The sequence below is a fragment of the Notolabrus celidotus genome, chromosome 9 (genome assembly GCF_009762535.1).
Source record: "Notolabrus celidotus isolate fNotCel1 chromosome 9, fNotCel1.pri, whole genome shotgun sequence".
Lineage (NCBI taxonomy): Eukaryota > Metazoa > Chordata > Actinopteri > Labriformes > Labridae > Notolabrus > Notolabrus celidotus.
In genome coordinates, this window is record NC_048280.1 from 19,868,895 (window position 1) to 19,893,117 (window position 24,223).

At 39.2% G+C, this 24,223-nt stretch overlaps 3 protein-coding genes across 3 annotated transcripts in view; 2 read left to right on the plus strand and 1 right to left on the minus strand.

Moving 5' to 3' along the window:
- Window positions 1-19,576, minus strand: part of prune (prune exopolyphosphatase) — a 53,488-nt gene extending 33,912 nt beyond the window's left edge. The window contains exons 1-2 of the mRNA XM_034691547.1: window positions 19,530-19,576; window positions 16,807-16,870 (exon numbers count right to left, since the gene is read on the minus strand). Coding sequence (XP_034547438.1) covers window positions 16,807-16,870; window positions 19,530-19,576 — 111 coding nt within the window. The remainder of the gene's footprint in view (window positions 1-16,806; window positions 16,871-19,529) is intronic.
- foxb2 (forkhead box B2) lies at window positions 536-3,131 on the plus strand. The gene has a single exon (XM_034692871.1). It carries the CDS (start codon window positions 1,685-1,687, stop codon window positions 2,639-2,641), a length of 957 nt encoding a protein of 318 aa, XP_034548762.1. The 5' UTR covers window positions 536-1,684; the 3' UTR covers window positions 2,642-3,131.
- A 177-nt stretch (window positions 19,577-19,753) lies between the features above and the next one.
- The window catches only part of LOC117819479 (vacuolar protein sorting-associated protein 13A-like), a 33,942-nt gene continuing 29,472 nt past the window's right edge, over window positions 19,754-24,223 (plus strand). The window contains 8 exon segments of the mRNA XM_034692872.1: window positions 19,754-19,930; window positions 20,539-20,582; window positions 21,599-21,641; window positions 21,727-21,822; window positions 22,188-22,289; window positions 23,509-23,618; window positions 23,769-23,828; window positions 23,985-24,044. Coding sequence (XP_034548763.1) covers window positions 19,831-19,930; window positions 20,539-20,582; window positions 21,599-21,641; window positions 21,727-21,822; window positions 22,188-22,289; window positions 23,509-23,618; window positions 23,769-23,828; window positions 23,985-24,044 — 615 coding nt within the window. The 5' untranslated portion in view covers window positions 19,754-19,830.

The following is a 24,223-nucleotide window of genomic DNA, read 5'->3' on the forward strand; positions in this document are numbered from 1 at the left end:
AAATCACAAGTTTAAAAAAAACACTGCCTTTATGAACATATAATTGTTCGCTCTTTTTCGAGTGGGGAGGCAATAAAATGTGATTTCCTTGCAATTCTATGATGTCTTTAAAATATGCTCTCCGTCGACACAGTTGACCTTTTGAGTGGGCTTGAAGGGCTGAGACATAACGGGGGAGATACTACGGCTAATTAATTGACACAGTTTTGAATATTCATAGCTAATACAGCGAGCTTGCCCTTAATTACATTGTTGGACTTCTCTCCTAGGAGGCTAAATCACGGAAGGCTTAATTATTGTAATGTATTCGGGGGCCCACTGGGGCACCGGGGAAGACAGGAGCCGTCAAGGACCCAGTCATGACACCTGGCTGCAGGAAAAAAATAAGAAATAAAATAGATGAGGAAGGGAGCAGCTTTTGTTGTTCTCCGCTGAGCAGACTTCGGAGCAGGGGATGAAGTTTGTTTACATCCTTGTAGGATTCACCGGAGAGTGTTTGAACAGACAGACAGCCGCCGGACTCCCCTCTCAGCAATTAATCAACAACAGCGCCTCTCTCTTGGTGTGTGTGCTGTGCGTGTGGAGGAGTAGCGCACTGATGATTGTGCGCAAAGGAAGACATGATTTATTGTTTGCAAAGTCTGAAAGTGCACTCGAGCAAATTTAACAAAGAGGTTGTATTTATATATTCTATTCTGTATTCGGTTATAGTTGCTAAGCTGGCAAATCAAGGCACATCTTTTCTCGTATTTTTTTCCATTCAGCTCGAGGCATCAAAAGCATCCAGATATTTGAAGTTGGGCAAACAACTACATAATGTTTTCTAATACAACAAACAAATGGTGCCCATCACCCTCATTTCAACAGTCAAAGGGCTTTGTGAGCGTAGAGGTCAAAGGTCAGGGTCAGGCGCAGTCGTGGAACTATTGGGGATGCAGGATCTTGTCAAAAGAAAGTCTCATTAAATTAAGTTAAGTCAAATTAATAAAATATAAGATCAGTCTGTGTGTACTCTACGCACAACTCTTTGATTGGCAAAAAGGAGGGAAGCACCACCCACCTCTAATTTTTATTCAGCTTTTTTACCCCAATCCCACTGTCTCTTTCATTCCCTCTCTCTGACACACACGCACACACATACAGACATGCACACAAACGCACGCAGCCCCCTGCTCTCATCTGACGTGTCCTTTCATAAGTGTCTGGATAATAGATAATGGAGGCAGCGGCCTGCGGGGGTCTTACAAAAACGGCGCTCGGTGAGTGGGGGCATCACACACGAGGAGAGAGGAAAGGAGCACACGCCACACACAGACAGAGCAGCAAAGTGGCCTCTCATATCTTGCAATCGCCGCGTAAACAGACAGGGCCTCTCAACTTTTACGCACAGAGACTGACTTTTACGCACGAAGCCAAGCGCAGAAGTAGACAGAAACGCCTTCAGAAGAAACTTTATTGGGATGCAGGAGCCTCTCGAGGATCTTACCTGAAAGCAGCGGGCCTGCAGAACAAACTTCATCAGTAAATATCTCAAATACTGATTAGCTTCAATACAGATGGCTGTGAACTTTGGAGCTGATCCGTCAGACGCAGACTGATATGAAGACCGTCGAGTAATACATATAAAATATAACTTTAAAGGCTTTTTTATTTAAGACACAAACTTCAAGAAAACAAAGCAACCATGCCTCGTCCAGGGAAGAACTCTTACAGCGACCAGAAGCCCCCATACTCCTACATCTCACTGACAGCGATGGCTATCCAGAACTCAACCGAGAAGATGCTGCCCCTGAGTGACATTTACAAGTTCATCATGGACCGCTTTCCGTACTATAGAGAGAACACTCAGCGGTGGCAGAACTCCTTGCGCCACAACCTCTCCTTTAACGACTGCTTCATCAAGATCCCTCGGCGGCCTGATCAGCCCGGAAAGGGCAGCTTCTGGGCTCTGCACCCGGACTGCGGTGACATGTTTGAGAACGGCAGCTTCCTGAGGAGACGGAAGCGCTTCAAGGTGCTGCGCGCGGAGCACATGGCCTGCAAGAGCTCCCCGATGATGCATTACTTCCACCATCACCACCACCACCACCCGGGTAGCAAGCTGGGCACAGCGTCTGCCCCTCATGACCACTCAGCCGGGCAGGCCAGCTCGATGGGTCGGCTTCCTCACTTTCAGGGTTATGGGGGCATAACGTGCGCACAGCCCGGCGGGTTTAAACACCCTTTCGCCATCGAGAACATTATTGGACGGGACTATAAGGGTGTGATGGCAAGCGGGCTCCCCCTCACTTCGGTCATGCACCACCTGGGTTACCCGGTGCCCCCGCAGCTCAGCAGCGTGGTCAACTCCATGTGGCCGCACGTGGGCATGCTGTCAGAGTCCATGGGGGGCGTGCCTGTGCCCGCATCCTCCGAGTACTCACCCTTCAGTGTATCAACAAAGGGCCTGTACCACAACGGGCAAACCCTGCCCGCAGTTCCAGTGCCGATAAAACCCACCCCGTCCCTGGGGCCCGTGCCAGGTCTGACGGGGCTGCAGTCCGGCCCGGCTCAGCTCTGCTCGCCGGCCTCAGTGATGGAGAAAAGCGATCTGCTAGAGGGGAAAGGCAACCCACTCCACCCTGCTCTCCTGCTGTCCTAACCGGGTAAAATGCGAAAGAAGGACATTCTTAACGTGTCAAATTACACATAATCAGCAACGTTATATTTTCAGTTTCTTGCAGCTGTAGGAGTAAAAAGTCAGGTACCATTGTGCTGTGTAATTATCTTTCTTTTATTAGACTCATGTTGATTGAAATCATATTTATTTGCACACTTTGTGAGGGCATTTACCACATACTGTAATGTGGCACTTATAAATACAATCAGACACGTGGAGACGCTAAAGCCCAAAGAAAGGTCTGAAATACTTTCCAAATGCGAACCTACAAGTATGTTTATACTTTTGTTCTGATTCTATTTATTTTATTCTAATCTTTGGCAGGCCGATCGGCTTAAAACAAACAGGCCTTCGTGTTTTTAATTAGGCCTGTTGCACTTTTTTTGTGTGTAACTTTGCGGTGCATTGAAAATGTTATGCTTGTATTAAAACACTATTTATCTGAGGATATTTATAAAGAACTTAAAAATGACTTTGCTCTGGTGTTGTCGTTCTTTAAATAATGTTTATTTATATTTACACGTGTTTTTCGGGGTTGGCTGTTTAAACAGCACAGCTGAACTCAAAAGTAGAATTTCTGAAATGAAATAAGAAGTATTACGGAATTCAAAGTTGCAGAAACTTGATCTTTGGGCAAAACTCGTGCCGTTTAAATTGTCTGACTTTTGTAATCAAATCATGCTAATTTTGGATTAAGAAATGATTAAATTAATACCTACAGTAATTCAATGTCGCATGCTGCTCAAATCACAGCCCAAACATGATGTACACACCCACCAGTTGCTCTGAAATGAAATGCAAGCATGATTAGATATTTTATTTCATTTTATAGCATCACTTTATGAATGCAGTAGATCCAATTTAAACAGAGATATAAAATATGCATGTTTTTTTAAAACTGAAACTACATTTAAGCTTCAATTGTAAAGGAAATATACATTAATTCCATAACACAACGTTATCTTACAGAATTTTTTTTTTTTTTACTGACTCAGCATTGACAATTTAATGTGTTGGGACTAATCCAAAGAAATGTTGGACAGCTAGTGATCTTTTAAGTGAATTTTAATTAATTTAGCAGCAGACGGGTGGAAATATTTTCTCACTCAAATTTTCAACAGGAGGTTCCTAATTTTCAAACATGGTGCAAATAATAGGAAAAACTTTGCCTCAGTCAAACTTCACTCAGAGAGGTTGTATTTAAAGTTATGCCATCATCTCCACACACATTTTTAAAAGGTCGTACATAGTATTGTAATGGGTATGTGTGATGGTGCATGCATCAGGAGAGGTGTGTGCAGTCCTCATAAGACTGAGAAGCCGCCACTCTGACCTGCAGCTTCAAAAGCAGGCAGGGAGATGGGATCAAGTTTTAGTCTTTTGTTTGCTCTCTTTAATCATAGCTTTGAAGCTTATTCTGGTTCAGCCCCCTGAACATGACTTATATTCAACCTCCTGTCCCCTGTTTAGCATCCAAAAAGGCTCCCACAGCCGACAGCATTGTCACACCAGCCTCTGAACAAATAATTGAGATGCACCAGTGGAGGAGAAGCGTGGGAGTGAAGAATTAAAAGGGGGAATCATCTCTTACAAGCAGAGGAATATTTCACAGATTGCCCATTTCAAGCTGATTATTTATGTCATATTTTTGAGGCACAGTTAAGCTGACTTTTCTCTCTTTCTAGTTTTATTATTGCTGCAAGATTCCCAAAGGTTATCTCCTCTTATATAACTCGCCAGCAACAAACATTTTCACACACACTTTCACTGCAGGGTGTCTGTGATTCCTAGTTAAAGAGAACTGAAATTTTAACGGGATGTCATAAGCGTCGACATGAAGAGTGTGTGCCTCTGCCTGTAGGTGTGTGTGTGTGTGTGTGTGTGTGTGTGTGTGTGTGTGTGTGTGTCGCTGTAATTCCCTGATCAGCAGGCCTCAGTGTCTTTAATAGCCTTCACTGCATTAGTGTATAATTAAATGCCACTAATTAAGGCACAATAAGGGGAGTAATAATGCAGCCATTATTACCCTCCATGATCCTCTGTCCTCACAACACCAGAGTTAAATGCCTCTGGAATCATAATAACACATGAGGTCCCCTAATGTGCACATGTGTTTATGCACAGCCTAATAGGAGCTTATGTGTAGTCTATATTAGAAGAGGGGACGCTGTGTTGTGTCAAAGCTTGTAACAGCATATGTTAAATGAGTTCAGTACAATCCTCCAGAGTGGGCTGGAAAATATGCAGATATACATCTGACATGCTGCCAGCATGTTGGTATGCAGGTTATATTACCATGTCATACTTTATTCTGTACTGGTCTGTTCTTTTCTGTGGTGTAAATATAAAACCTTTTGGCTTTTGTGTTGATAAAAAAGGTATATTTAAAAAAAAAATGAGGAGCAACTGCACGATAGCTTCATTTATTTGTGCCCCACTCAGATATGCTCACTTAACAATCTTCTCAATAATGCAAAAGTGTTGTTTTCTGTTATTACATCATTTAAACCCAAAAAAGAAAGACACCTCCGTGGATGTGACGAACACCTCTTCAGCTTTTTGAACTTGAAGTTTGAATCCGGAGCGTAACATCTTTTTAATTGTGCAAAATAATCCAGGGTGAATTACAGTAAATTAATGGAATATTAAAGAGGGTTGTTTACGTTTTGCGTCTCACTTCAAACTTAAGATCACTGAAAACGGCAAGTCTTTTCAAAAAGATTTCCTCAAAGCTGCTGCACCGAACCAGTCTTCTTCTTAATAAGGGAAAAAGACTGAAATATATTGAAACAGAAACTACCTTGTTACCAGATATTTTTTAAGATTATTTTCAAGGCTTTAAAGTCCTTATATGGTTAATAGAACAGCAGAAAGAGTAGAAAACTGGGAAGAGAGAGCAGAAGACATGTTGCGAAAGGGAGATGATTCTGATTTGAACCTGGGCCACCAAGGACTATAACCGCTGAGCTGAACCAGCGCTCCATCAGTTTTATTGAGATAACCTGTTGATGTTGTTGTTAAAAAAAATGATGTGATAAGAACAAAGTTTAATTGGTGCATCAGCTTCTAAAACTGGGTTTGGGTCTGTTTGCAAGATGGTTTTAGTTGTTTAATGAGCTGACCCCTTCTCATGTATCCAGTACAACAACTCTGACGGTTGAAGAGGTCTAAAAAGTTATATGATGATATCTCATTCAAACAACACAAATATAACATTAAACTAAATGATAAACTGGGAGGGTAAGGAACATTAATATGAGCGGACTCTGTATCCACAGAAAAACTGTTCATCATATGAAATATGATTTTAAGATGAATAATATGAGTCTCAAGAATGAATAAAACATTTAGGTCAGAGGTGTTTCACTGGCAGCCCTCAGAAACGAAACATTATGCTCTTGAATAGATGATGATACATTAGCGGTAATTACCCACACTTCATAGGGGCCAGGGTGGCAAATTCTACACGCGATTTTCTTAATGACCAGCAAGAGCAGGCCATCATAATGAGCAGCTTAATTCATTGATCTGATCTATTCACAGTAACTCAACACTGACATACACACATACGCACACACACACACACACACACACACACACACACACACACACACACCAACATGAACAATCTTAAATATTATCCTTGGTGACAGACAGCAGCCTTTTATTCAATGTAACGGCAACACCAGGGTTTTGAATTTATTTCTTTTAATCTATAATTGCCATGAAAGGATTCTTTGTTCAGTCAGAGTGTGTGCGATAATTTAAAATATCAGTCGAATCATCTCAAAAAGGGTGCAGCATAAAACTGCATTATAGCAACTATTAACTTTGTTTGACAATTGAATGTTGAAATGTGAATTAAACTGTTTCATTATTTGTAGAATAAGAAAACAGTTAAGAGAAGGCATTAGAGGAACTTTCAGAACCCAAAACTCAATCAGGTTTTCATGAGCAATGAAGATAATTTTAAAGATGTAGAGACACAGAAGAAAGGAAAAACCTAGCCAGAAAAGACTGACAGAAAGAAAGAAAGAAAGAAAGAAAGATGAGAGAAATAAGAAAGGAAACTAGAGAAAAAAGAAAGAAAGAGGGAGAAAGAACAAATGAGAAAAGAAAGAAAGAAAGAAAGAAAGAAAGAAAGAAAGAAAGAAAAAAGAAGGTAAGAAAGAGGAAAGAAAGAAAAAGAGAGAAAGAAAGAAAAAAAGGAAAATAATATGATATGGGTTTTAGTTGTATTTGATTTCAGTTTGATTTATACAATTTTAACTGTAAAATCTAAAATTGTACTCACTAAATAAGCAAGTTGACTAAAATGGAATGCTGAAAATAAATCAATTTAGGTCATTCTTTTCATTAAAATGTGAATAGTTGTGGTATTTATTCATTTGATTTTTGTATTTGTTAAATTAAGTGAAGTAGTTGAGTTCATTAATTTTTACAAAACCACAAACGCTGCCACCCGCTCCAATGAGATGCAGAGTGACATTTTTTTTTTACCAGCTCAGGAGGTGGTAAAATGAAATAAAAGAAGAGGTGACACTTGTGAGCACTGAGTCTGCACTGAAACAAACAGGCTTTTTGAGGGAAAGCTGCATTTTATGATTAATGCTGAAAGCATTCATCGTGGCTTCGACTGAGAACTCATCAGAGGAAACAGAAACATTACAGTTTCTATTCCATGAAACATTTTGTAAATATTGATTTTCAAGTTTGACTTTTTTTAACCTAATTTGCTTATACGTCCAAAAGTAACATAATCTCACACATGTTCTGTACATTTTTGGCATTAACAAATGTGAATTCTCAAACCATTAATATGACCGCTAAATTAAGGCAACTAACACATTTTTGACCTACATTTTAACTACTCTTTAGGACATAATGTTACACTGTTCTCATGTTATCATCCTGGGCCAAAAGTAAATCTGTGATTTTGCCAACATGTGGATGAATTTTCCTATGATCCATGTTTGTCCATTAATCTAGCCTGTATCAAGGATTCTAAAAACGTGTTTATTGCTACATTTTTTGATGCGGTTTGTTGTCTCTCGCAGAAACACCCTGACTACAATTCCCAGTCTTGCCTATTCACACTTGTAGGCTGCTTAGCCCAACCGCAGTGTGATACACTCACCACTGAATGGCTCCACTGGATCAGCTGGGGGTTGATGACCCTTAAGGGGCGCCTCTGTAACCCTGACCAGACTAATCCTGAGGAACCTTCACTCACTCCGCACGAGTAAAATTATGATAATCGTCCTCTGTTGGTTTTCACTGTATCTACAAACACTGTGTGTGCTGTCCAGGAGCCACATGAAGTGTTTGTCCTCACTCTGTCACTGCGCGTGTCAGATCTGGTAAATGTAATAACTAGGTGTAACAGTATCTGTGATTCAGTGCCAGCAGGCAGCTGACATACGGCTGCGCGTGCTCTTATCCTGGTAATGGTTGCCTTGACTTATTCACTGCCGTGGTCTTTAATAGTAAGATAAAGGGACAGTCATCTGGCCCACGTCGACAGGAGTCAGAGGCAGCAAATAAGAAGGCACTCTGAGGAGAATTAGCATATTGGCATCAGGCCTGAAGACGCAGACAAGCTGTCAGAGGAGAGAGTCCTAACGACAGGTCACTGTGGTCCACTGCACATTAATATAACTCTTCCTCCCTGCATATCCTCCAGTTCCCATTGTCTGATTTGACATTTTCCTCCACACACTTGTTTTAAATCAGCATTTTTCAGTATTTTCTGAGCCTTAAAGCTGTATCTGAATGTTTTTCTCCAAATTGTTCCTATTTAGTTGCGATATTTCAACATTTGTCCAATCATTCTCCCCTCTACCTTTGTTAACTGTCACCATTTTCCTCTGGCATACTCTCCCTTCTCTCTTTCTCCTTAATAATTGGACAATGATTCACTGATCTGGGGTCAGATTTGATCTGCCCCCTCTGTCTGAAGTGCATTGTCTCTGCTCTGTCCTCTAAGTAAGGTCTTCTAGCGCAAGTCATATCATCTTCAATCTGCCACCTTTCTTTATAGGTCCAAATTATTACACCGTATTAGCCGTTATTACATTTTAGCGCCGTTTCAAAACAGGTCAGTGGTTCAGCAGTTTTGGCATCCATCCCAATGTTTCTCCTCTCCATCGTCCCTGCTTTCTCACCTTCTCTGAAGAGTTCAGACAAAAGACAGAAAGAAGTTCTTCAGCCAAAAAACTTCAGCAATTTCTTAAGAGGTTAAGTGCCCACATAGACTTGTCTGACTTCTCAATAATAGAGATTAAAGTGAGATGGAAATTAACAAAGTGTATCTTCCGCTATCCCCCTGCGCAGAGTTTGTACTTTATATTTTCAATCTCATCAAGCATTGTAAAACATAATAACTGGCAGCATTACAGAAAGACCATATAACAAAGGTTTGGCTTATTAAAAGTGCCATGGATCTATAGACATGATTTGTTTGATTACTTCAGTAAAAAATGTGAGCATGACATAATCAAACTTTTCTGCTTAGAAAGTCTAGCAAATGTAAAACACAAATAAAATATGTGAGCACAGTAGCTTTTAATTGTGCCTACTTGTTTTTCAAAGTAAATAGTCAAACATTTGGAAGAGTCGACAGCTTAAAGATGGTCTAAAGCACCTTATTTCCTAGTCTTCAATAATGTGCACAATGTGTTTAACCAGGCCAATCACGGGATGGCAGCTCCTGAGGGTTAACACTGGCTGTTTTCAAAACGGCCTGCTACACACTACCTACTAATGTAGTATTCAGTAGGTACTGCCAACTACATACTGCATTTGAATTTAGTCTGTAGTATGACTGTTCTGTTCGATCTGTGTTGCAGTACGCTGGGCCAGACGTCACTGCATTTCCGGTTTTGTAATGTGGAAGTAAACAACATCCAAGCTGATAGAGAAACTGCTTCTTTAGCATCACTTATGATTAAAAAAGTTAGGAAGTGGTTCATATGGAATTTAATCATTTTCACAGCACCTAAAAACTGAGTTCCCCCAGTCCAAAAAATAAGAGAAAAGAAAAAGCGGAACGAGCGCTGTGCATTGTGGGAAACAGTATGCGAGGCAGACTGGTCCAATGCATACTGTGAAATTTTCCCGAATCCGTACGACATCCGGGGAGTTTTGGCATACTGCAGATTTTGCTCTTGTTCACATACTACTTACTACTGAATTTTGGACCAATCAGTACGTACTGCTAGTATAGTAGGCGGTTTAGAAAACAGCCACTATCATCAAATTGTTTTGTCGAGTGTGGCTAATGCTAGTAGAGCTAGCACCACTAGTCTTCAGTCCTGCTTGCACGTTACACAATGCTTCAGTCAGGGTGTTGACATTTAATCATTGAGTTGACCGAACATGTACATCTCTACGACATCTGTTTAATACTTTAAATTATATACAAGTTACATGTCAAAATGTAATTCCTATAACTTTTTTAAATGTAGTTTTAAAAATGCAAGTTTTGTATTAAAAAGCACTGCATTAAAAAGCACTGCATTTAAACATACTGTATGTTCTGCTACGTCCTAATACAGAACAGGGACATACTCTGTCCCTGTTCTGTACTGCAGCGAGTAACCAACATTTTTTTATGCAGTGGATAATATTTTTTTTATTATTACTATTATGAATGTTTTTTTGAGTGACAATTGTTGATTGATTTCTACTTTTTGGTGTGTGCTTGTTTTTGTTCTTTGAGGCTGAACTTGTAAGACTTATTTAATGTTTGTTTCACTGTAAAAACCCAAGGAGGCTTTCACTGTACTTAAGCACAAATTAGAACTGTCTTGTTACCTTATACCGTCAACTGAATATACTGTACATGTGGATGACACACCTCCACCTCCATCAATTTTTCTTTTGAACAAAGTCAACATACTTCTGCAAGGTGCTCTGACATATTGGGCAGGTGACATATCTTGGAGCCAAGTCATGTGCAGGAGCGATCTGGCTAGCTGAGCAGACGCCATCCCCCTTTCGCTATGTAATGTTTTCTTTTCTCCTTTACTCTACTAATGCAGCAAAGAACGCTGCAGGCACTCGCATTTGTCAACAGAACTGTCCCTCATGAAAGACTGTGAATCTTGAAAGACAACATTATTTTGAATGCTGGTATCATATAGTATACTATCTTACTGTGTCTTCATTACTTTATAATGTTTAGTAATGTTAGTGGTTCTAAAATATGGATGTACTTTTTTTTCTGTATAAGGTGCCAAACATTTTCTGAATAAATCAAACAAAGAGTTTCAATTGTCAAACAGAATACTTACAGACAGGAAGCATGGGAGTGGTGTATTCTTTGAAATGTAAGCCTTAAAAAAGACAAACCACAAAGAGCCATCAAAGGAATATGTGACTGAACTTTGATCATTTTTCTGGTCTCATTCACCACATTGTACTGTATCCAAATGATCGGTCAGGAGTGATTCCTCTCACTGATGGAAGTTTGAAAGAGTCTCCCTCCATAAAAACAGATCTGAGGTTTCCATTGTACCTTCTTTGTCACAAAGTGAGGCTAAAAGGTCAGTTTTAGCTATGGGCAGTTGAAACACTGGATAAAGTTACAGGAGAGGAAGAGCAGAAACACATTAATTATAACATTCGCAATTCAGAGGTGAGTCAGCCTTTAAAGACAAAGTGGCTTGTTGTGTGATACTCTTGTTTTTTATCCTTATTGGTCTACACCTGGATGAAAACCACAAGCCCGTAGCTCATTAATGCGACACAAATATTAAGCACCAATCAGTTGCCGTCGACTGTAAACATGTGTTAAAATATCTGTTTTGATGATCCATCAATGTTTAGGCAAGGTCTTTAATATTGTACCTCTAACTGAAGCCCTTTCATATAAGTTAGGTTTAATTCAAAACCAAGTTCATAAGACTTGGATGATTAGTTTACATTGTGCTCACATAATGAATCGACAAACTCATGCTCCAAAGTGAAAATATTGTTAGTTATTTAAAAAAAAAAAAGCTGACACCAGGACAGTGAGGTTTTAACTCTAACGCACTGGACAGTGTTGGAGCACTTGGCAACAATGCACTGTTCTCTCATTAGAGTTAATTGCAGCCTTGACAGCGGTTAAAGGCAAGGTCCTCTTCTGACTCCCAATCATTTATCTTTCCATTACACAGAGCACTCTGAGTTTTTATTGCCGTAATAAAGTCGATTTTCACTTGCACAAAAAGCCTCCTGACCCCTGGGTGCTCCGGAGGCCCCTGACTCCTCCCAAATGTATTCATCATCATCTCCATATTCATTCTCTGTCACACGTGCACACACACAAGCACACAAAATCAGGCAGACATACACACAAAACAGGTGTTATTTGTCACTTATGTAGTGTTTAATTAGACCAATAAGAGAGGACTGTTTAATGAAGCAAGATAACCACATGAAACACAAAAGGTGTGTTGATGTTAGTGTTTTTTAAAAAAAAACAACATACTGTTAAAATCGGATTGACTTTTGGTTTTATTTATCTTTTGAAATAGTTTTTGTAGATATATAACGCTTATGTTTTCCAGAAATAAAAGATGTCTTAGTGCTGTCTTAACAAGACACAGAATAGAGATGTTGTCTAACAGTAAAAGTGATCCATGTGCGCCCTCTTGTGGTTGGAGAGCTCACATCAGAGAACCTTGCAGTACAGCAGCCTGGCTTAATCTAAAGAGTACACTACACTTGTAAAAGGGGTTAATTAAGTTGAGACATTATCAGAGGGTTTTTAGCTAATTTAATGTCAATTCACAATAAATTTGGTTGTGCATGTTTGTGTGTGTGTGTGTGTGTGTGTGTGTGTGTGTGTGTGTGTGTGTGTGTGTGTGTGTGTGTGTGTGTGTGTGTGTATGTGTATGTGTATGTGTATGTTTATATGTGTGTATGTGTGTGTGTGTGTGTCTGTGTGTGTGTGTATGTGTGTGTGTATGTGTGTGTGTGTGTGTGTGTGTGTGTGTGTGTGTGTGTGTGTGTGTGTGTGTGTGTGTGTGTGTGTGTGTGTGTGTGTGTGTGTGTGTGACATCATTATAACAATTCAATTAGATTTAAATTCTTAAGTACTTAAGGAGATTACGGTATTATCTACACAGAGAGGATGAGGTAAAATGTTTTTTAGAAAGGGTATGAATCTTTTAATCTGAAATATGTGATCCTGACGAGTTCAGTATTCGTCAATACACAGACAGAGGCTGAATCATTCACATGTTGTAAATGTCTGGAATCAAATCACTGAAAAGGCTGAATTCATCATGCTGGTACATTTTTTTTAGTTCCACTCTTCAAACTAATACGTTATAACTCTTCAGTTAATAAAGGATGCCAAACAAGTAGATGCTATATGATTTAGGACTACAGTTCTACTAAAGAATACAGTGACCATGACCAAAGACACCTCATTCTCACTAAATATTGGTCTCACTGACTTTAAGTTATCATCTCCTTCCACTTATCACTGTGTTATCCATAAACAACATGAAATCAGACATGAATTTGTATTTATTTTTTTAATTGTTATGAGTTTATCAGCATCCATTCTCATTTTGACTTTTATTAAATTGCTCTTAAACAACTGAGCATGGCTGAGATCAAAATATGACCTTCCTGAGAGCTGCAGACTACACATCAGCAGCCTGTTGCACGTAAAGTCCACCCTAAACCGTACTTGAAACTAGTTAGTTTGTAACTTAAAGGTGACATATCATGCTTTTTTCATCAATATATATTGGTCTAAGAAGTCCCCAAACATGTCTTTAAAGTTTATGCTCAAAAAAACACTTTGAATTCAGATTTTGGCATGCCTGAAAAGCCCTCCTCTTCAGTCCTCCTCAGAACAGTCTGTTTTCTCTCTGACCGCGCCCCCTCAGGAAGTGGATGTGACCTCGGCTCTCCAGCACGTTGATCTATTGTTTACATGTTGGCTGAATATACACGGCTGCTCACAGATCGTGTTACTTCAACCCTCTGAATTTGATCCAGAATCTGATCCTGACGGAGAGGCGCCTGCAGCAGGACCTTTCTGAACCATTGGTCCCAGATTTAGTGTATCTTGTTGTTTTATTTATCAGTATGTAGACATGTGTCTTGGTACACAGCTACGAACATGTAGCTATGTGGCTATGCTAACTAGCGCTAGCACTTATCCATGATAAGTAAAAATCATCCACTAGATCTTCAAATCTGCAGACGTGGGGAGTAAAACCAACCTCTGCCAGAAAGGCAGCAGGACCTTTCTGAAGGATTGGTCACAGATTCTGTGTTACTTTTTGTCTTATTTGTCATTATGTAGACGTGTGTCTTGGTACACAGCTACAGCTACGACATGTAGCTATGTAGCTACGACATGTAGCTATGTAGCTACGACATGTAGCTATGTAGCTATGCTAACTAGCGCTAGCACTTTTCCATGACAAATAAAAATCATCCACTACATCTTCAAATCTGCAGACGTGAGGAGTAAAACTGACCTTTGTGTTTATTAAGACAGCCTACAACTAGCATGCCTCCCTCCTAAGCTCCTTGTTAGCACACATTTGTGCAGGGAATGAAAAACGGAGGAGGGGTAGAGTTGTATTTTATACAGTCTATGGGCTGAACAAGCTCCAAGCTCTGACTCCGTGACAGACCGGATATTGTTGTGACGTAACAAAAACATGGAAGTCTGAAACGGCTCGTTTCACACACATCTACAGAAAGGTGCAGAAATCATTGCCGACGTAGTGTAGTTGGGAGGACCCTCTGTATGTCCTCATCCTCCAATTCATCCCACCTTTCAAAATGACGTTCTGTTACGGAGGACTTTACAGGGAGCCAAGTGTAAGAATTAAGTTGTAACTTAGGCTTACGTTAAACTATCTCAGCTGGTGCAACGCCCAGAACGTTGGTAGAGTGTTAACTCCATCCTAAATGAGAAATTACGTTCAAACTAGGCTACGTTTGAACTTACCCACAGCTGGGGCAATAGGCTGCAGGTGTGCATGGATGGCCTACTGTTCAAAGGTCAGCAGGGCTTTGAGATGGTGGGTGTTGACTGTAGGCATGGGGTGCTGACTATAGGTTCCCTTTGATGGAGGGGTCAGCAGCTCTCTCAAAAGCAGATTAAAGATATGTCAAAAACAACACACTTCTATGCTGTGTTTTTATCACAATATAAATTCCATAAAGCCTTAATGGTCAAGTTGTATCTTGATGCATTGAATTATGATTGATACCCACCCAACAATCTCCACTGTCTGATCTCTGTGTGTGTGTGCACATCAAGGTGTGTGCCCTTTGAGTATGCAAGTTTTGTGACGCAAGTGGCGACAGCAGATCAGTGCTGCAGAGCCCTTTAAAGTCTGTCATTTGCTACGTCAGTCACTCATACAGTCTTCTTTGGACTCAGGCGCATCAGGACCTCTGCAGGTAGGGAGAAAGTATTTGCCATTTTATTACTTAATCTTCCTCTTCTCAGAGATCCAAAAATGTGTGTTCTATCATATGCATTGTTTGTTTGATTCTCCTAAACTATGTCTTTTTCACTTGCTGCCAAAAGGAAAAGGTTTGGATTAGTATGCAAATGTTACACTCACATTTTATCATAACATCACAAAATCACCATGTGGGTCATCGGAAAGATCAGAGAAAGCATGGAGAGCATTCCTCTCCAGTTGAGTCGCTACATGGGGAAGAGTGAAGAGGAATTATATCTCTCGTCGAAGGCAAGACTCTCTGATAATCTGCCCAACAACATCCTCACACCAGACAAGATCCCACAGTTCTGTCTGCCACCGCGGCTGTGCACTAGAAACCAGCTGCAGGAAGCTGAGACAAGGGCACCATATCGAAACTGTCAGATATCCAAGAGTAGCACTTCTACAAACACTACGCATGGAAAGAAAGAGGATATGAAGAAGAAGAGTGGAGGTGAATCAGTACCTGTGACCTCTGCAAAGAAACCTATGCCATTCTCTGCAGAGGCCTATGGTCTGGCTGGGATATATGAGAGACCCAATACACGAAGGAAAGAGTCTTTGTTTCACTCAAGGCGCCCTGTTCACATGGTTGACAGACAGGTTCCTCCTCCACCACCCAAGCTGGCAGAGGAGAAGAACCAGCCCAAGAAAACTCTATCTGGATTCCTCCCTCTGTTTTTGTGCAAGAGCATGTCAGAGACCAGAAGCTCAGAAAGTGTTTCCTCCAGTGACTCCTCTCCCCTCAGATCCCCTTACACAATCAAATCCTCCATCTACAGTTGCCGTCTTAAGGGAGCAACATCTTGTCCCTCTTTGATTGACAACAGGGAGGACAGAGGGAAGTGGAAGGAGAAGAGGGATGTTTCAAGTCTGACCGCCTCTCCCAGTTGTCCTCAGAGCCTACAGGGAAGGTCCCAGACCCCAGCCCAAGCTGTCCTCTTCCATCTGCAGGGCCAGGAGAAACTTCAACATGAGCACGTCTTCACACTGCAGGGCCGAGGTAAAGTGCACCTCCTCACCGAGCTCACCACATCCCCCACCAATTCGAACTCAACCCATTTCACGGTCAGAGTCCGTGTGATGTCTGTAGAGGAAATATATAATGATACTGAGAAACAGGCTCTGAACTGTGCACTGATTCTGTGTCTGACCCCTGGCATGCTGCAGCAACAGAAAAGCAGCACCATCAGGAACTGCCGCAGCCCTGTGTTTAATGAAGACTTCTTCTTTACAGAGCTCAGTAGAGAGGATCTGGAGGAACTGCAGCTCAGATTAAAAGTGGTAAATAAACCTGCTGGGGCAGGACTGAGGAGAGGTACACTGATCGGAGTAATCAACATACCGCTGTGTCAGTTACTCCATCTAAAAAGTTAGTTATTTTTGTGTATTTTGATGGAAAAATGACATAAAATTGTAATCACCATTAACTTATGTGTTTTTTCAAACTAAGTGGTGAAAGAAAAGGAAGGTTATACATTACATAGTTTGTTTCAGCTTTAGAGGTATTTTGCTCCAGTTTTAAATTTTTCTTTTGGCTCTTATACTGTATGCAACATTATAGTTTTTTTGCTTTCTTACTTAATTCCCCAAAAGTTCATCTTTTACCATAAAAGCTTGATCAACGTGGGATCACACTGCAGTGTGATATACAGTGTGTTTTTGTTACGTTACCTTGCTCAGTGCGATGATCTCAGACAGAATCAGAGGAAACAGGTGAGACAGGTGAGTTCTGGATCTGTAAGATGAAATAGAGATTTAGAGCCCATGGTCATTACAATCAATAGAAACAGGATTATGTAAGTGTTTTGTTTGTAGTCTTATATTATGTGTCTGTTGTTTGATAACAAATAAAACAACAATATGTGTGTGTGTGTGTGTGTGTGTGTGTGTGTGTGTGTGTGTTTGTTTGTGTGTCTGTATGCATGTATACAATTCATGTATGCACTTTTCTACACCTTGTTTAAAATGTTTGCTGTTTAATAGGATTATAAAAAGCTTACTCTGCCCCCAAGTGGCTAAAATATGAAAACAAACAAATAAAATTCAGAGTATGAATATTTATGTAAACAAGGACGCAGTGTTCTGATTATATATATTCATTTAGATCTTTTTGTATTTAACTCAGTTTCTGATGAGATATTCAAAAGCTCAAAGGGATGTAAGATGAAGTTATATTGTTCAGTTCCAAATAATGCTTTTGAATTACCAATTTTAATCTGTCAGATTCCTCTGTGCCTTCCTGTTTGAAAATATTTATAATGTGTGAGTTTTTTTTTCGTGTGATAAAAGAATGGAATTAAACGTTTTTTCTGCAACTGGAAAATAACTATCAATAACAATTAATAACAATAATCTTATATAGTGAAACAGACACTGAATTTAATGTGATTGTAATGTCTCAACAAACAATAGGAATATGTTGGATGTCAGTCAAAATATTGTTCTCTGGGTTGAATTTCTTGTTGTATTCTTCTTGGGCAAATTAGAAAATCAGAGTTCATATATTATATAGTATAAAGTATATATTGTAATTGTTCCCTGCCATCCTGTAGTCAACTTAATAGCTTGCCTTTCCAAATGCTGTCTGATTCATATTATCTGTAGTGACTGAAAGTAGCTCACTGTAAGCCTAACAACTTAAACTTATTTGATGTTGTTTGTAAATGTTATCTTCTGCAACTGTTTGGTATAATTAAAATAAAGGTTTTTAATTTCTGGAAGTGGTTTATCACCTTTATGAATATAGAATAAATGTGATATCTTTGTTTTGGTGTATTGCATCAACCAGACTTTAAAAGGAACTTAACTTTGATATACCTTTGACATCCCCTCTTTATCTCAGCAGGTGGATTTAGGTGAACTAATCAATAAAGTCTGCCACGACCGGAGGAGACATCTATTAGTGGCTCACCAATTACAGTGTTACATGACGCTGCCTCCTTGACATTATCAAACAAAGCAGTGCCCGATAGCTGGTACAGGAATGCAAAGCCAGCAGGGTCAAAACAAATGTCAATAAGCTTCCGAAAAGAAAACTGTACTACTGAGAAGACAAAAGGGGATTAAGTGCAGTGGTGGACAGTAACAGAGTGAATTTACTTGAGGACAGTACTTAAATAAATTTTTTGAGTATCTGTACTTTACTTGAGTATTAAGTCAATCAATCAATCAATCAATCAATCAATCAATCAATCAATCTTTATTTGTATAGCGCCAAATCACAACAAACATTATCTCAAGACGCTTTTACAAACATAGGAGGTCTAGACCACTCTATGTCAATATATATATCTAATCTATTAGAATATATATCTTAAAAAGAAATGTTCATCAAAGACGACAGATTGGCCATATCAGTTATCATGTCATATATCATTCAGTTATCATATCAGTGCTCTAGTTGCTCACTACTTTTGCTTTGAAGTCAGCTCATGAATTTCCTTCTCTTTTCTGAAATCTGATCCCTAAGACAGCAAAATGTTTTTGTGTAGTTCTGTTTGTCTCAGTGGTTTAGTCATACCTGAATATCGTGCGTCTCCACGGTTGAACGTGGAGCAAACACAGAGCAAATTTCACTCAGATCAGGCAGTTCGTGTAGAGGTGGTAATGATGGCTATAGTTCTCCACCTGAGCACCCATGGTCATATCTTCAGCCCATGTTAGAGGTTTTTGAAATGAAGAATGATACGTATCGTTTGAAATGTTCTCCTTGTTTCCCACTCTGCCCAAACATACAAAAATTCAGTGTCCAACCTGAGAAAGCGTGATGAGCTACGTAACATTTATTTAATTCCAGATGAACATTTCAGATTAAGTTGTCTGTGCTTGGAGTATCTTAGTTGCAGTTTTTATTCTATGGTACAGTTTCTAGAGATTTCAAGTAATGGTTTCAAAATAAACATAATGTAACCAAATGTAACCAAATGTACTCCTATGTATTCTTGACTGTCATCATGCTCTATGAACATACAAAGTTTTGAGATATTTAAAAAGTACTTTGAATACTTCAGTATTTTTAAAAGCCAGTACTTCAGTACTTTAACTCAAGTAATAATTTGACAGAGAAACTTTCACGTGTATTGGAGTAATATTTCACCTGGAGTATCTATACTTTGACTTAAGTAATGAAGCTGTGTACTTTGTCCACCACTGCTGAGAAGACAAAAGGGGATTAAATGTGGAATCCATGCACAGTGATTATAGCCAGACGCTGTGGCAGTTGGAGCTATGCAAGGCCTTGTTTAATCTTCTCGGGTGAAATAACGATCTTACCTGTTTACAAAGAGTAGTTGATGAATTCACAGTATTTAACCCTTCACCTCTAACCATAATAGGTGGGTTACTTTTCACCAGAAGGCAATGAAATGTGAAGGGACAAAGATAAAAACGTGTACTGCTGCCCTTCTAGTAGACCCGAGTTGACCAAACAATCCATTGGCATGCTTATATTTTGTGTTAAGCTAGCAAAAGCATAATTTAGCCATCCTTTTAGCTCTTTCCTGCAGTTTATGGCGCCGTTTTTTTTCCTCCTTCGTTGGGCGTGGTTTACAGGGTATGACGCAAGACGCTCTCTTTCTATTGGAGGTACGGCGTTACGTCAAAGAACCGCCCACCCCAAGACATCAAATCTAACGTTGAGTCAGGCGAGTCCCCAGAATGTAAACATGGTGACAGATAGATGAGAGAAACGCCAAAATGGTCTTCGAAAGCTTGGTGGTTGATGTCCTGAACCGATTTTTAGGGGATTACGTTGTCAACCTTGACAGCTCACAGCTCAAGCTTGGCATATGGGGAGGTAACTGAACTTGTGTCTGTCATAGAAGTGGACCTGTTCGCTCAACAAGCTAGCTAGCTAATGCTAATGGACGTTAGCCACTCAGTCGTGTGTGACAGGCTCCCTCAGCTGTCTGCGTCTGTTAATGTATCCTAAATGTCCAGCGTGAACTAGTTTGTGCAGCCACATTGTATTATGTGGTCAACTGACACGATTGATTTCTGTCTGGTATTGTTGCCTTTTGTCAACGAACCTTAGTTGCCTGCTATTGCGAGGCTGGGTGTTCATGTGAGTTTCAGAATAGCGAGCAGTTTAGGGTCACACCCTTTCACTTACTCTGTTTATGACTCGTCCGTGTGTTTCATTCTGTGACCTTTTTACAAGATCATGCAGACAGTCTGATTCTAATTGCTCAGTACAATGTCCGAGTGAATGATATGATTAGAGAAGAAGTTTCAGGTCACTGTTTGACATGTGCCAACTTGTAGCAGCTCACTAAAACAGAGTGATGTCCAAAAACCTTTCATGACTGTCATTGAAAATAGATTTAAGTACATGTATGTATCTGTGTGTATGTTCCATGAATGTTTATTGGAAGAAGTGACTTCTAACTACTATTCCCATCACAGGTGACGTTGTTCTCAGAAATCTTGAAATAAAGGAGAATGCCTTGGTAAGTTGTTAAAATCTGTTTATTTATATTGTATTTATTTTTTTCATTTAAAAGGACCATGCATATTAATAAACACTTCTGTGAATATGCCAGAATTGACCAAAAGGCTAGTTTACATCCTTAGTCCCTTGCCAGATGTTAAAAAGGCTCCCTAAAAAGATCAAGATTAAACTGAGACAAAAAATAAATTAAAGTAAAATCAAATCAAAATAAGAACGGAGAGGAGAAACCAAAACACAAACAAAGAAAAAGAATAAAGAAAAGAAGAAAAAAAAGAAAAGAAAAGTACAAATAGCACCATTCAATTAAAATGTCTAAAAGCTACATAAGGACATGATATTCTTTTATTCTTTATTCGGATCCCCATTAGCTTCCACAATGTGGACGCTAGTCTTCCTGGGGTCCACACATAACAATAAAAAACAGTAATTTACAATCACAATTCAAAACATCTTAAATGTTATAATAAAATATTACTGAACATGAAATAAGCCATAGCAACCCTGAGAAAAATAATCTAAAAGAGAAATAGAAAATAATACAAATAATACAGAAACAGTCAGAAGATCACAACAGATAATAACTGAGTTTATCTCAAGCTTAAAACAAATCTTTTGATGTCTTTTTTAAAAGTGATTTTGTTCTCAAGTTTTCTGTTAGCGATGAGAAGCCTATTCCAGGCAGTTAATCCTCTATATAAAACAGTTTGCATAAAATAATTTGTCCTTGGGCTTGGTAAGGCCAGGAGCTCTGAATTAATGGTATGACCGTCTTTGAGAAGGTGGCCATGGACATAAAATACATGGAGCAAGACAATCAGGAAGCAGCAATAAGAAAATGTTAAGGAAGATACAAGCAGACAAAACAGGACAACATTTAACAGTGCTGTACACATTTGCATCAGACATTGACTATCAATCATTAAACTAGCTGCAAAAGATAGACTGTGAATGTCATGTCATTGTTGCTTTCATGTGATCAATGATAAAATGATCTGACTTCTCTTTTTGTTGCAGAGTCAACTGGACATTCCCTTTAAAGTGAGAGCCGGTCATATAGGTGAGTTTTTTGTTACTCTTCTCATCAGTCACCTTTCCCTTGGTACAAGTGAAGGGTTTTCCTTATTTCATGTTTCTGTTCATAGGACGGCTGGAGCTAAAGATTCCATGGAAGAACCTTTACACTCAGTCAGTGGAGGCAACGCTGGATGGTGTCTATTTGCTCATAGTCCCCACAGCAAGTATGATCACTATCTAAATACATTATACAAATGAGACTAAAGTCTTTATTAAATACATCAACACAACATACATCAGTGTTAAAAAAAAAAACATACACATATCCTTGCATGTTTTAAGGAGATTTATTGTAATTTCTAAGGAATTAAACTATACACTAGATATATTTTGTATCTAGTGTAATGAATAACCCCAGTGATATGCTGACATTACACAGTGCAGCACTCACTCAGACAAGAAAGTCTCTTACCTATGACCCTAAAGTACATGTCAGGGCAAACAGAAAACTCAAGCATAACCCTATGTATGTTTCACTTTTCTCAGAGATGTTCTAAAACTAAACATTTTATTGACTCATTTCTTTCAGGTATTAAGTATGACGCAGAGAAAGAGGAAAAGCAGCTGCAGGAGGGTCGTCAGAGGGAACTACAGAGGATAGAGGAGACAAAGCTGAAAGCTGCCGAGCAAGGTTAGAGCTCCACTTTGATTTTTCAGGAGACAGTGCTCATGTGTTTGTGTGTAAACATGAGTGATTCTAGTAAATACACCCTGTGTAAAGTTAGACTTTATATTTCCAAGTAACTCTTCACAGGTGTCAAAGACTGGTCACTTGCGAGCAGTGTTACTGTTGGGTTGGGTAGCCAGAGGAGTAGTAATGCAGATTTAGCAGCTAGAAAAAAGTAGTTGTGTATGCAACATGCAACAAAAGCAAAGATTTGGAGCCATGTGGTCGTGGTTTGTCAAGTTGTGAGTTCATGTGTTGGAGCGGCTAGCAGGTTTTTACACTTGACTCCTACAGTGGTTTTGCACTGCTAGGTCTGAAAACTGTGACGGTGGACTTTCTGCCAACATGTCTAGCATGCTGTTTCTCTCACTACTAAATGAACAATATAGAACATCATCCTAAGATCTCTTACAGTAAACAAGGCAATGTCCTTGTAGTTAGTCAAATTAGCCTCTCTTTTTTTTAAAAGAAGCAAATTTTTAAAATATTTGCTGAAAGATGTTGATTTTAAAAACTGTTTTAATGCTGTTTACATGCAAGATTAAGGGCTACACAAAATTCAAGTCAAGCAGGATTAAAGTAAATTTTAGCAGTAGCGTGTGAGTGAAGAACTCATACTGCATTGTCAGACTGACTGAGTTTGGTAATCCTTTTAAGCAGGAATACTGTCCTGTTAAAACCCATCTAAAAATAAACACAATTTGTTTGTTTTGTTAGAAATTATGAACACTGGTGTTGGCGTTTGTAATTTACTTTGTCATTTAGTCTCATTACTAATCTCACTTGATAACCATTTACAGTGTCAGTTATGAGTTGTGGATGCAATGAAAAAACTAGTTAATCATGTTGATATGAGTCATTAACTAAGTGAGTAATAGTGAACACATATAAGTGAAAAAAGGTATAAATGGAAAAAATAAGGGGATGATTCCTATTTATTTTGAGATTGTGCACTGAATGAGCAAGCAAGAACATTATTTGGTAAGATTAACAATGTTAGCAGCAGTTTTGAGACCTCAATCCAACAGTTCAAGCATATTTATAATTGAACTATAGAAAGTCTGAAAGATGTCTTCAAACATCAGTGAGCAAAAGGTCAAACATTGTTCCTCATGCTAAGCTTGAGTAAAGCTGTGTGACAGGATCAGGTGTTATATTCATGGTATTCCAATGTGATTGGCAGAGAACCCTGGGCTTGAGAAACAGGACACCTTTGTGGAGAAGCTTGTCACTCAGGTCATCAAAAACCTGCAGGTCAAGATTTCTAACATCCACGTCCGCTATGAAGATGATGTGAGTATTCAAGCTGATAGAATATGTACTGTACACTCAGAAGACAACTTATTTAAAACAAGCTCACATCTTTATTTGTAAAGTCAACAGTTAGTGGTAAACCAGACTGACCTGGGCTTAGCATTTATTACTGTCATGTGCTTTCCTCAGGTCACTAATCCAAACTGTCCTTTGTCCTTTGGAGTGTCACTTAAAAACCTCAGCCTTCAGGTAATGCATTACAATGTCCCTTCCTTGTATTACATTTATCATAAAGGTGTAGGTAAACTTTGAACATGACTTTTCATGAATAGATTTATGTAGGCCTACAAGTGAAGAGTTATCCCATCACACACCCTACATCTAACTGTTTGTTTGATCTTACAGACAGCTGATAAGAACTGGAATCCCAGTCTGCTGGATGAAAACTCACGGCTTTTCTTTAAGGCAAGAAAATCTACCCTGTTATTGCCTAAAATGCTTATTCCCCTTATATGAACTGAAAGTTAATACAACTTCTAAAAAGTTTCTGAATGAACCAATATGTTGTTGTCATTGCTGATGTTTTCCAGTAGTTGTATTTGATACAAGCCCTGATCCAAACTTAAGAAATCCTTCTACACTGT

Coding starts and splice junctions, on each gene's coding strand:
- foxb2 (XM_034692871.1), top strand. CDS start 1,685: ATGCCTCGTCCAGGGAAGAACTCTTACAGCGACCAGAAGCCCCCATAC.